Source organism: Hippopotamus amphibius, chromosome 17 (genome assembly GCF_030028045.1).
Source record: "Hippopotamus amphibius kiboko isolate mHipAmp2 chromosome 17, mHipAmp2.hap2, whole genome shotgun sequence".
In the NCBI taxonomy this organism is placed as follows: Eukaryota; Metazoa; Chordata; class Mammalia; order Artiodactyla; family Hippopotamidae; genus Hippopotamus; species Hippopotamus amphibius.
In genome coordinates, this window is record NC_080202.1 from 8,672,669 (window position 1) to 8,683,558 (window position 10,890).

The 10,890-nt window shown below is 53.4% G+C and overlaps 1 protein-coding gene across 1 annotated transcript; it reads right to left on the reverse strand.

Annotated features, from left to right (window-relative positions):
• Positions 1-33: 33 nt before the first annotated feature.
• On the reverse strand, positions 34-5,317 carry ATP1B2 (ATPase Na+/K+ transporting subunit beta 2). Its single transcript, XM_057715522.1, has 8 exons — positions 5,185-5,317; positions 4,611-4,947; positions 2,392-2,520; positions 1,937-2,041; positions 1,625-1,830; positions 1,331-1,387; positions 424-522; positions 34-316 (listed from the first exon to the last, which is right to left on the reverse strand). The coding sequence occupies exons 2-8, from the start codon at positions 4,720-4,722 to the stop codon at positions 152-154; spliced, it is 873 nt and encodes a 290-aa protein (XP_057571505.1). The 5' UTR covers positions 4,723-4,947; positions 5,185-5,317; the 3' UTR covers positions 34-151.
• Positions 5,318-10,890: the final 5,573 nt, after the last annotated feature.

The following is a 10,890-nucleotide window of genomic DNA, read 5'->3' on the forward strand; positions in this document are numbered from 1 at the left end:
GGTTCAGAACTAAAGGAAAAGGGCAGGAGGCAGAGACAAGCCATAGCTGTTATAAAAAATACCTTCCGGGTGGGTGAGGGAGGGATCAGGCAGGGTCAGGGATGTTCCAGAAGCATCCGTAGGAAAGAGGTGGGGGCGGGAGGAAGGGGCCTCAGGTTTTGTTGATGCGGAGCTTGAAGGCCACGCGCCCAGCAAACTTGTCGCGCTCGTCGTCCGTGGCGATGTTGGCGGCGTTGATGCGGCACTCCACGTTCACCTCCACGTTGGGGGTCACATTCAGGAACTTGACGGCCACCAGGGGCTGCGTGTAGTTCACCTGGGCCAGAGGAGGAGAGCGAGGCTCCAGGCCGGCGGCAACTCGGCCTCCACCCCAGGACCCCGCCCCCCTGGGGGAGCCAGCACCCGGCCTCCCACGGGACTTACGTGGAACTTCTTGCCGTAGTAGGGGAAGTACATGAGGTCGATGTTGCCGTTCGCAGGGAACATGACGAAGTTGCCGAGATTCTCAGCATCTTCATCGCGCTGTGGGGGCGCAGGAGGGTGGGGCAGAGCACGTGAGGGACAGCGAGAACCCAGACGCTCGCCAGACTTCCCTTTGTTCCTCCTTCACCCCCAAATTATTGTCTCAAATCTGTATCCCTTGAGCTATGAGTCTGATGTGTTTGCGCCTGTGTTGCGCACTGTGTAGGAGGGGGTATCCTTGTCTCTTCCATCAGACTGGGACGTCCTCCAGGGCGCTTATGAGCCTGAAGCCTCCTACTGCCCTCCCACCCCAAATTCTTACCCCATCCTCAGGAATCGGTTTCTGGAGCGGAGCCAAGAGAGAGCAGATAAATGAGTAAGGGCTCAGTGGGAAACAAGGAGAGGGATGAATGAAGAGGGGCGGGAACCTCCTAGAGAGGACAGGGGTGGGGGGAGCAGGGTTCCAAGGGCAACTTAATGGTGGCAGGTGGTGCTTACAGATCAGCAGCTACCAGATACGTAAAAAGAGCTGAGGGGCAGGAGAGACATGGGATGGAGAGCAGAAGACAAGGTCAGGGAAGAGAGGAGTAGATGGAAGGATTAGGGAGAGAAGCCAGCGGCAGGGGCTTGGGTGGAGACAGGAAGGGGGTGTCTATCTACACAAAAGAGCAGACTTCTGTATCCTAGCAAGAAGCAAGAGGGGTGGGAGCCCCTTGGAGTTTGAGCCATACTTGAGCCCACTCTTACCCCCTTGTCCCTAAGGTGATGAGCCCTCTGGGAGCAAAGAAGATAGGGAGAGATGAGTGAATGACATGGAAACCATGGAGGACAAACAGGTGGACAAGTGGACATGGCCCAACAAACTCACCTTCCCCACACAGGTAACATTCATGCTCTGGTTTGCTCCTGCATAGAAGTTGATGACCTGGAGTGGGGAGAGAGAGTGGTGAGGGTTAGAGAAAGAAGTTGTCAAAGACACAAGTATCCAGCCTTCCGGCCACAATCTCAGCCTCCAGCGGCCCCATCTGTCTTGTTCTCTCAGCCACTCAAACATCAACAAATCTCCCAAAGCCCAAGAGCCCCAGTGAAAGAAGGCAACTGCCAGCAGATGGTAACCCCAGATCCCTCCTCCATTCTCCCTGGGGACCAAGGTCATGAGTACCCGGTTCATCTTGATGAAGACACAGGGCTGTCCAGTGCTATAACCATAGTGGGTGGGGTCCCCGATGCCAGAGCAGTCGCCCAGCTGGGTCCGGTTGAACTGGCAGGCACGTTTTGGGTAGTTGAGAACTCCATTATCTGGTTGTTCGTAATAGCGCCCAGGCCGGCAGACATCATTCTTTTGGGCTTGGATGGAGTCGTTGTAAGCTAAGGAGGTGGGGGAGAGAGAGTGACAGGCCTCATGTTCTGCTCTCGGGGTCCCCAATACCCTGCCCAAGGTCCTGCACAGACACATCACTGGCCCCAAACTCACGCTCTAAGAACTTGTTGAGCTTCTGAACATGCTGGTCCCAGCTTTCAGTGTCACTGACATTGACAATGACATCAAGGTTTTCAGTCTTAGGGCGAATCATCAAGCCTAATCAACAAAGGCGAGAATGAAGGGTACATATAAGACGAGGGACCGCACATGGAGGGAAGAAGATGGACATAGGGAGCACCAGGGTGAGGGACAGAGTAAAGATCCGAGATCGTCTTCCCAGGAAGGAGACCTCCTGTGAACATCTTGCCACCTCCCCAGATCACATAGCTCTCAGCCATGGGAAATGGGAAGGCAGACTTCAAGAAGAACTCCCCAGTACATGGTGACTGGATCATCAGAACCAAACCTCTGAGAAGAGCTGACAGTTCTCAGCCTGTGAGTTCCTTTTGGAGGCTTGGGGGCACAAGAGCAGTTACAGTGGCTGGTGAGGGAGCCTCATCACTCACCCGGTGTGGCCAGTCGGTCCTGGTACTTGGGGGTATGGTCAGAGACTGTCTGCAGCATCACCCACATGGTGAGGGTGAACATGGCGGTGAGGAAGCCATAGAAGACGAGGTAGAAGAGGAGGATAAAGGCTAAGGAGGAGGAAACAGGATCAGCAGGTTCCAGGTGCCCCTGGATGACCTGACCTATCCACACACACCCCTCTCCCATCCAGAGGTTCTGCACAGGAATGGATCACAGAGCCTCGGGGAGCCTTCCCCTGGGAGCAAAAGGAGACGAGCTGAAAAAAAAGACAGTTGTATCTGACTTCCAGCCATGACTCCCAGTCCCTCCTGGTCCTACAACACAGTGAAGCCCGACCTTGTGGGGGCCACAAGAGACCTAAACTCTTTTTTTTTTTTTTTAAAGAAATGTCTCTTGCCTATTTTATGTATTTATGTATTTATTTGTTTATTTATTTAATTTATTGGCTGAGTTGGGTCTTCATTGCTGTGCCTGGGCTTTCTGTAGTTGTGGAGAGCAGGGGCTACTCTTCGTTGCTGTGTACGGGCTCGCCTCAGTAGTTGTGAGGCACGGCCTTAGTTGCTCCACAGCATGTGGGATCATCCCGGAGCAGGGCTCGAACCCATGTCCCCTACATTGGTAGGCAGATTCTTAACCACTGCACCACCAGGGAAACCCGAGACCTAAACTCTTGTTGCTGGGACAATCCCTAGTAGAGGCCTCAGTCATTTTGCCACAAATTACATTCTCAACTTCTCAACCTTCGTGGCCCTGAAAAGGCACAACATCTGTTACCGCTGTATCCGTGCTCATGCTTGAAGCTGTCCAGCACGATGAATTTTCAAGGTGGCACTGGCCCCAGTTCACAGCCACACTCTCATCCCATCCAGGGCATGGATCCTCACACTCAAATAGCAAAATCTCTCTCTCAGAGCCCCACAAAAGCCAGACCTCGAATGAGGCTCCTGGCAAGCTACAAAGTCTCTCAGAGACAGCTGTCCAGAACCTTCAACAGTCACCCCACCCCCAACTCGCACACAGCACCCAGGGCAGAGACAGGAGTAAAGGCAGACCTCCCATAGCCTTCCAGGCAGAGAGCGGGTCCTTGGTGGATGTGATGGTCACTCCATCACTCCTCAGCCTAGTGTGAGTACCTGCTGTTGCTACCACCCCAGACCCCCAGTGCTTCCATCTCAGAAGACACTTCACTCACGAAGCCTCCTCGGATTCTCCCAAGCACTCTCATGGACCCCTCCCATCCCAGAGAGTGGACTGTAAGTTTCCTGTGGCAAGGACTGCATCAGACCCGCCTCGAGGGCCCCTAGGTGGGTGGGCTAATGGGAACATGTTCAGTTAGTGTGGATGAACAGTAAATTGTGTCACACAATGTCTCCTGTGCTTCAACTTCCCAGCTTGAAAATCCCTTTTGGAAGAATTCCATCTTTCACCGGCACCTATGCCCAGCACAGGCCCCTCAACCAGATACAACTCCCTTCACACCTCCTGAGTCCTGCCAAGATATGGGTGGGGAAGATGCCAAGCCACCCAAGCCCACAGATACACTGGGCTGGATGATGTACATGTCTCACCACTAGTGACCACTCCCTCCGCCTGCGACATCTGAGCCGAACACCCAGCCCAGAAAACCTCCCAGTGTCACCCCGGCCCAGCAGCCCCCCACCCACAAATCAATCACAGAAGGCTCCAAAACACCCGGCAGTAGGATACAGACAACTTCCGCTGTGAAGAACCCCTTCCAATACACACCCCACCTCTCCAAGACCCGCCCCCTCATGAATGTTCCCAGGGTCCAAGGGGTGGGCACGAGCTAAAAATAGACCGGCCTGGCTAGCTAGTGAGAGTCAGAGAGAGGGAAGGGGCGCTCTTCAGGGGAAGGGGGGCGACCGTGTGGAACTGACCGGCCCCCGACAGGGAGCGCGAGCGCCGCGGCGCGGACACGCGCGCAGAGCCCGCGACCCCCCGAGAGAGGGGGCTCCGCGGGGGGTGGGAAGGCGGCAGTGACCTACTTTCTCCGCCTCCGCAGCGGCCAGCCAGGGAGATTAGACCGGCGATTCGGCCCCCTCCCAGCCCAGAGCCCAGCAGGGGGGCCGGACGCCCGGGACCCGGGAAGGGAGCTGGGGCTGAGCCGGCAGGACCTCGTGCCCCTCGGGCGTCGCCCCGCGGACCCCCCACTCCTCACGCGGCCGGCCCCGCATACCCCAGCTGGTCCCAGTGCGGCCCATGAACTGGTGCGTCCTCGGATTCCACACGAACTCCTTCCACTCCTCAACCACCTGCCCGCAGCTCTTCTTCTCTTTCTGGATGACCATCTTGACGGCGGGGGGCGAGTCCCGCGCGGGGCGGGGGGCTACGGAGAAGCTGGCGGGCGGCGCACTGAAGCCCCCTCACGCACCAGAACACGCGGGGAGCAAAGGCAGCGGGGGCGAGGGAGACCCCCCCTTAGATATGCAGCTGCTGCAAATTCCGGGGCGCAGGGCCACACGTTGCGGGGTGCTGGCGGCGCGGCGTAGGATGCACAGATCCTAGGCCCCCCCCTGCAATGAAAAGGGGGGTTGTCTGAGCAGGGGAGGATAAAAAGGGGAAGGGGTGCGAACGCAGATTCACCCCCTCAAACCTCTCAGAAGCAAAACGAAAAGGGATGCAAAAATAGACGGCTGCAAAACCCGAGAGAAGCGCAGAAAAATCGGGGTGCAAAGAAGCAGGGAGAGGTGGGGGAGGGGGCCGCCCCGAAATCCGAGATGCAAAGAGGCTATGGAGAGGGGTCGGGTGACCGTTCAAGGCTCTTCTGCCGAGCAGAGACCGCCACACCAGCGGTGGCTCGGCCGCGGGGGTGGGGTGGGGACGCGCAGTTGGGGGGACAGGCAGGGATAGGGGTCCCCCCGGCGGAGGCTCCGCTCTTCAGCAGTGCGGGGCCGGCAGCCGCGGCGCGCGGTCTTTATACTCGGCGGCTCCGGGGGTGCCCGCCCCCTTCCCACCCCCAGAAGCCCCGCCTCCTCGCGGCTGGCCTGGGCGACCTCATGCATATGCAAATTTGGAGAAAGGGATTGGGCCCGCCCCCTGACGCCTCTTCAGGATCTAGAGGTCTTTACCCTACCCCCACTCCCAGGTACTGGACTGGATCTGGGTGGGTGGAGAGGTTAGAGGGCGTGTCCCCGCGGAGTAGAGGGAAAGATAACCCCAGAGAGACACAGAAGACAGAGGAAAGCAGATGTATGCTGAGATGGGGGCCCCAGGCAGAGAGTTAGAAAGAGACTAAGATCCACGAGACAGACAGGGCAGAATGTGAGACGAATAGAGAAAGAGCCAGAGATCAAGAAAAACAGATCGAAGAGACCAGATGAGGTACTACACCAGCCGGGCTGAAAGCTAGAACAGGCCAAAAAGAAATCGATAGAGGCCACCACAGGAGGGAAATTCTCCTTGGGGGAGCTGCTACCAACCCCCCCAACACCTCCTTCTCCAGCCCCAACAGCCCGTCCTGCCACCACCTGGTTCTCCCCAAGCCTGGGGTTTTCCCTGCCTTCCCACCACAGCCCTCATGCAGCCCTTCCAACACCACATTTCCAGCCCCCAGCACCGCCCTGAGACTCCCGCCCTGGACCCCATTTGCTTAGGTGTTCTGCCTCCTCCCACCCCCGCGTCTGAACTCTCCTCCTCATTTGCCCGTTTGGGTCAACAAACATTTATAGAGCACCTACTGGAGACCTGGTGCGACCCAGCCCTGAGGGCCTCCAAAGACCTCCTGCTAGGAATCATTATCTATGTCTTTTCATCTCTTTTCAAATCTTGTCACGTTTCCTTGGAGAGCTTTTTCTTCTTCTTTCAACTCTCACCTTAAATCCCAGGCTCTATTCCTCAACAACTCCTGTTCTGACTAACACCCTCCCATCCAAACTCTCTCCCTGCAGTCCAGGACAGGCTTCATGGACTTGGGATCTGCTCAGTGGAACAAGGCCCGAGCTCAGAGCGGCCTTGTGCTTGGTCTTGTGCTCTGTGGCCGCCATCTTGAATTTCTTAATAACTTCATCTTCAAACCTGTGCTTTGTGAGTCCAATGGGACAACGGACCATATGTGTGAGCAGAGGAGATAAGCCTAACATGCCACTTGGGATGCTCTGAGTGAGCACAGAGCTCTGGTGAACCCACCATGCGTGGGAGTTCAGCGGGACTCAAAGTGAGTAGGAGGTCAGCGTGTTTTGTCTACACCTGAATAAGTGGGGATGCTGACAGCTGAGAGGCCACCCTTTCCATTTGAAACAGAACTTGCTTTGAACACAGAAAGAAGGCAGTTACCTTCTAGGAGACATGGATGATGGGAGGCATGCCACCATATCCTTTCCTAGTCATGTTATTTATTTATTGGCTGCGTTGGGTCTTTGTTGCTGAGTGTGGGCTTTCTCTAGTTGCGGCGAGCAGGGGCTACGATTCGTTGAGGTGCACAGGCTTCTCATTGCAGTGGCTTCTCTTGTTGCGGAGCACAGGCTCTAGGTACACGGGCTTCAGTAGTTGCAGCACACAGGCTCAGTAATTGTGGCTCACAGGCTCTTGAGCACAGGCTCAGTAGTTGTGGTGCATGCGCTTAGTTGCTCCACGGCATGTGGGATCTTCCTGTATCAGGGATCGAACCAGGGCTCAAACCCCTGTCCTCTGCCTTGGCAGGCAGAGTCTTAACCATCGCGCCACCAGGGAAGTCCCCTAGTCATGTTAATTCCCTGCTTTAGCCAACCACTTTTGCTGGCAGTGATAACAGAGGGAAGGGGAAAGCTGGGGCAACCCATAATTCTGTTTCCTTTCAGTCATCAGTAAGCTGACGGTTAAAAAACGTTATTTTCTTTACTTAGAATAACATTAAATAAATTAAAAATACCATGAAAAGTCAAGAGAAGAACCATGGAAGAAAGGAAAATATTTTATATTTTAGTACCCGGAACGGCACTTTTTCCCTGCTTTCTTGAACAAGGGATTCCACATTTTCATTTTGCAGTGGTTCCCACAAATTATGCAGCTGGTCTTACCTCCCTTCTGCAGCAGACTCTAAATTAATCTTCTCAAAATGCAGTTTTAATTAGGCCACCCCTCAGCTCAAAGTTCTTCAGTGGCTTCCTGTGACCCTGCAGGATGCAGTCCTGATTCTTCAGTCTAACCTTCAGGGCACTCCACAATCTAGACCCAGTCTGTGTCCCCAACCTCCTTTGCCACTGGGCCCCAACTAGCCCTCTGCTGGAGCCGAGCCGGCCACTCCCAGGACAGGCTGTGCTTACTCCTGACTTTACACCTTTGTCCATTTCATTTCCTCATCCTGGAAGACTGCCCACCCTTCAGAGTCCAGCCCCAACTCCCATTCATTCATTCAATGCATATCTAATGAGCATTTGCATAGAGCCAGCCCCATTTGCTCTTGGGGCTTGAATTCCAATAAACAATAAAAACAAATTAAATAATATTAATTTAATATTATGCAGAAAAAAAATAAAACAGGGTGATGTGCCAGAGAGTGCCTGGATAGTCAAGGATAGCCTTACTGAGAAGGTAATTTTTAATTATCCAAAGTAGCCCAAGGGAGCCATGTGGATATGTAGAGGAAGAGCTTTCCAGGTGGAGGGAAGGGTGAGTGCAAAGGCTGGGCTTCATCGAGGGAAGGCAAGATTGGTACAGCAAGAGATCTGAGAGGTAGGCAGAGGCCAAATTATACAGGTCCTTGTAGGTCAAAGGGAGTACTTTGGATTTTAATCCAACTATCACAGAAACAATTGTAGGGTTTTTGTGTGTATGTGTGTGTGTGGTTTTGTTGTTGTTGTTGTTGTTGTTGTTGTTTGGTCGTGCCGGGCAGCAGATGAAATCTTAGTTCCCCTACCAGGGATCAAACCTGTGCCCCCTGCAGTGGAAGCACAGAGTCTTAACCATTGGACCACCAGGGAAGTCAATTCTAGCAGTTTTTGTTTGTTTTTTTAAATAAATTTATTATTTATTTATTTATTTATTTGCTGTGTTGGGTCCTTGTTGCTGCACACAGGCTTTCTCCAGTTGCGGCGAGTGGGGGCTACTCTTCGTTGCAGTGCGTGGGCTCCTCATTGCTGTGGCTTCTCTTGTTGCAGAGCACAGGCTCTAGGTGTGAGGGCTTCAGTAGCTGCGACATATGGGCTCAATAGTTGTGGCTCACAGGCTCTAAAGCACAGGCTCAATAGCTGTGGCTCACGGGCTCTAATGCACAGGCTCAACAGTTGTGGCTCACAGGCTTAGTTGCTCCGCAGCATGTGGGATCTTCCTGGAGCAGGGATTGAACCCGTGTCCCCTGCATTGGCAGGCGGATTCTTAATCACTGTGCCACCAGGGAAGTCTCAATCCTAGGGTTTTAAGCAAGGGATCGGCATGATTAAATTTAATGAAAATTACCATGGCTGCTGTGTGAGAGTAGACCACGGAAAGCAAGACCAAGTAGCAGGGCTTTGCAGCAGTCTAGGTGGGAGATATGCATGGCCTGGACCAGGGCAGCAGCTTTGCAGATGGAGACAAGAGGATGGGTTCAGGATCTATTTAGGAAGTAGAGTGACAAAAGCAATGGAGGTGACAGGAAGAGGAATCATGGCTAGTTCCTAGGTTTTTGTCTTGAGCAGCTGGGCTGAAAACTCTTGTATTATATCTTTTCAACCAGACTGTAAGCTCCTTCAGAGCAACCCTTTGTATATATCCTCCATCCCCAAGCAACCCACAGAGCTACCGAAGATAATGCCTGGTTGCTGAATTGGGCTTGAACATGGAATGGCTCCTTCTACGAAAAACCGGGAAGCAACTTGCCTTTTCCTTCATCAGGTAGGCAGCACGGAAATGGGCCAGCCTCAATCTGGAGAGATGAGGCCTTGATCTTACCCTCAACACACACCGCTTGGCAAACACAGGCCTGGGGATGGCCTCCAGACTGTTGGTTCAGTCTCTGCGCTGTACCCCAGGCTCACTTGGAAAAGAAAAAATGAATGTCTTCTGTACGTTTAGGGTGGTTCTGGGGTAAGGCTGAGATACGTGTTGCTCCCTTCCATGCCTTCTCCTGAAGGTGAGGGTCAGCATGAGAAGGATTGGGGGTGGGAGGAAAAAACACTCCACTCCACGCAGCATTGGTGTTCACAGGGAAACAAGCTGAGGAAGGAGTGTTGGGGCAAAGAGCCATTACAAACCTCCAACCTCTTCCCGGAACCCAGCCCTTCCTCCAGCATCTCCAGAAAGGAGGAGGGAATAAGATGTCCCACACCCCCTCTCCCATACCCAGAGCCTGTCTTAAGGTCTGTACCCAGTGACTTCCCTCCCCCTACCAACCAAATCCCAGGGACTCAGCTGTCTGGCTTCCCAACAAGACGGGTCTTTGCAGAGTCAAGAACAGGAAAGTAGAGCACTCCAAAACACAGATATGGGGGAGAGGAAAAGTAGGGGGCTATTATTAATGGGTACAGAGTTTCAGTTTTACAAGAGGAAGAGTTCTGGAGATGGATGGTGGTGATGGTCGCACAACACTGTGAAGCTTAATGCCACTGAACTGGACACTTAAAAATGGTTAAGATGGGAGGGTGGGGGACTTCCCTGGTGGTCCAGTGGTTAAGACTCTGTGCTCCCAATGCAGGGGGCAAGGGTTCGATCCCTGGTCAGGGAACTAAGATCCCACATGCCTCGCGGTGCAGCCAAGGAAAAAAAAAAAGGTTAAGATGGTAAATTTTATGTGTATTTTGCCACAAGTTACAAAAAAAAAAAAAAAAAAGGAAGGAAACACAGCTGTTCCTCCGCAGACCAGATCAAGCCCCAACTCCTCAGCAGGACATTCAAGGCCTCTCACCCCGTGGCCCAAGCAGCCTCCCCAGTCTGCCCTCATTCCATCTCAGCCTGCCCCTGGTTCAGCCACACCACACACCCTCCCTTATCTTCCACACCGGCAGGCTCAGACTTATATTTCAAGTACTATGCACGAGGCTAGTGATATCAACGAGAGCAACAGCTCTCACATACGGAGCACTTTCTATATGCCAAGCACTGCGCCATGCATCTGACCTACATGATTCCACCAAACCCTCCCAGCAACCCTGAGGAGAGTGACTCGCCCATTTTGTAGATGGGGAAACTGAAAGGTAATGAGGTTTAGTCATTTGTTAAAGTTCCTGGCACTTCCTACGAGATCCCTATTAAATCATTTCACATGTCTATCTCTCTCCCCAGACCCCTACTCTCCAGGGCCAGGACCAAGTCTTATTCATTTTTGGAGTCTCTGTGGACTACCTAACACAGTATTTGGCATACTGTCAAGGGCCAATAAACGTTAGTTGAAAGAAAGAAAGAGAGAGAGAAGGAAGGAGGGAAGGGAAGAGAGAGGTAACACACAAGGTGGAGTGAGTGGGTAGACCAGGCCTGCGGGCTACAACATACACTGCCGAGCTCCAGAAAGATTTCTAGGAGTGTGGGAGAGGCAGGGGACGCTGGGCTGGCATTGTCGGTGCCCT

Excerpts from the sequence above, each read along its gene's own strand:
- ATP1B2 (XM_057715522.1), bottom strand. The coding sequence starts at position 4,722 with ATGGTCATCCAGAAAGAGAAGAAGAGCTGCGGGCAGGTGGTTGAGGAG. Across the intron at positions 2,042-2,391 it reads GGACCGACTGGCCACACCGG|GCTTGATGATTCGCCCTAAG; the intron begins GTGAGTGATGAG and ends TTTGTTGATTAG. Across the intron at positions 317-423 it reads ACTACGGCAAGAAGTTCCAC|GTGAACTACACGCAGCCCCT; the intron begins GTAAGTCCCGTG and ends CCTCTGGCCCAG.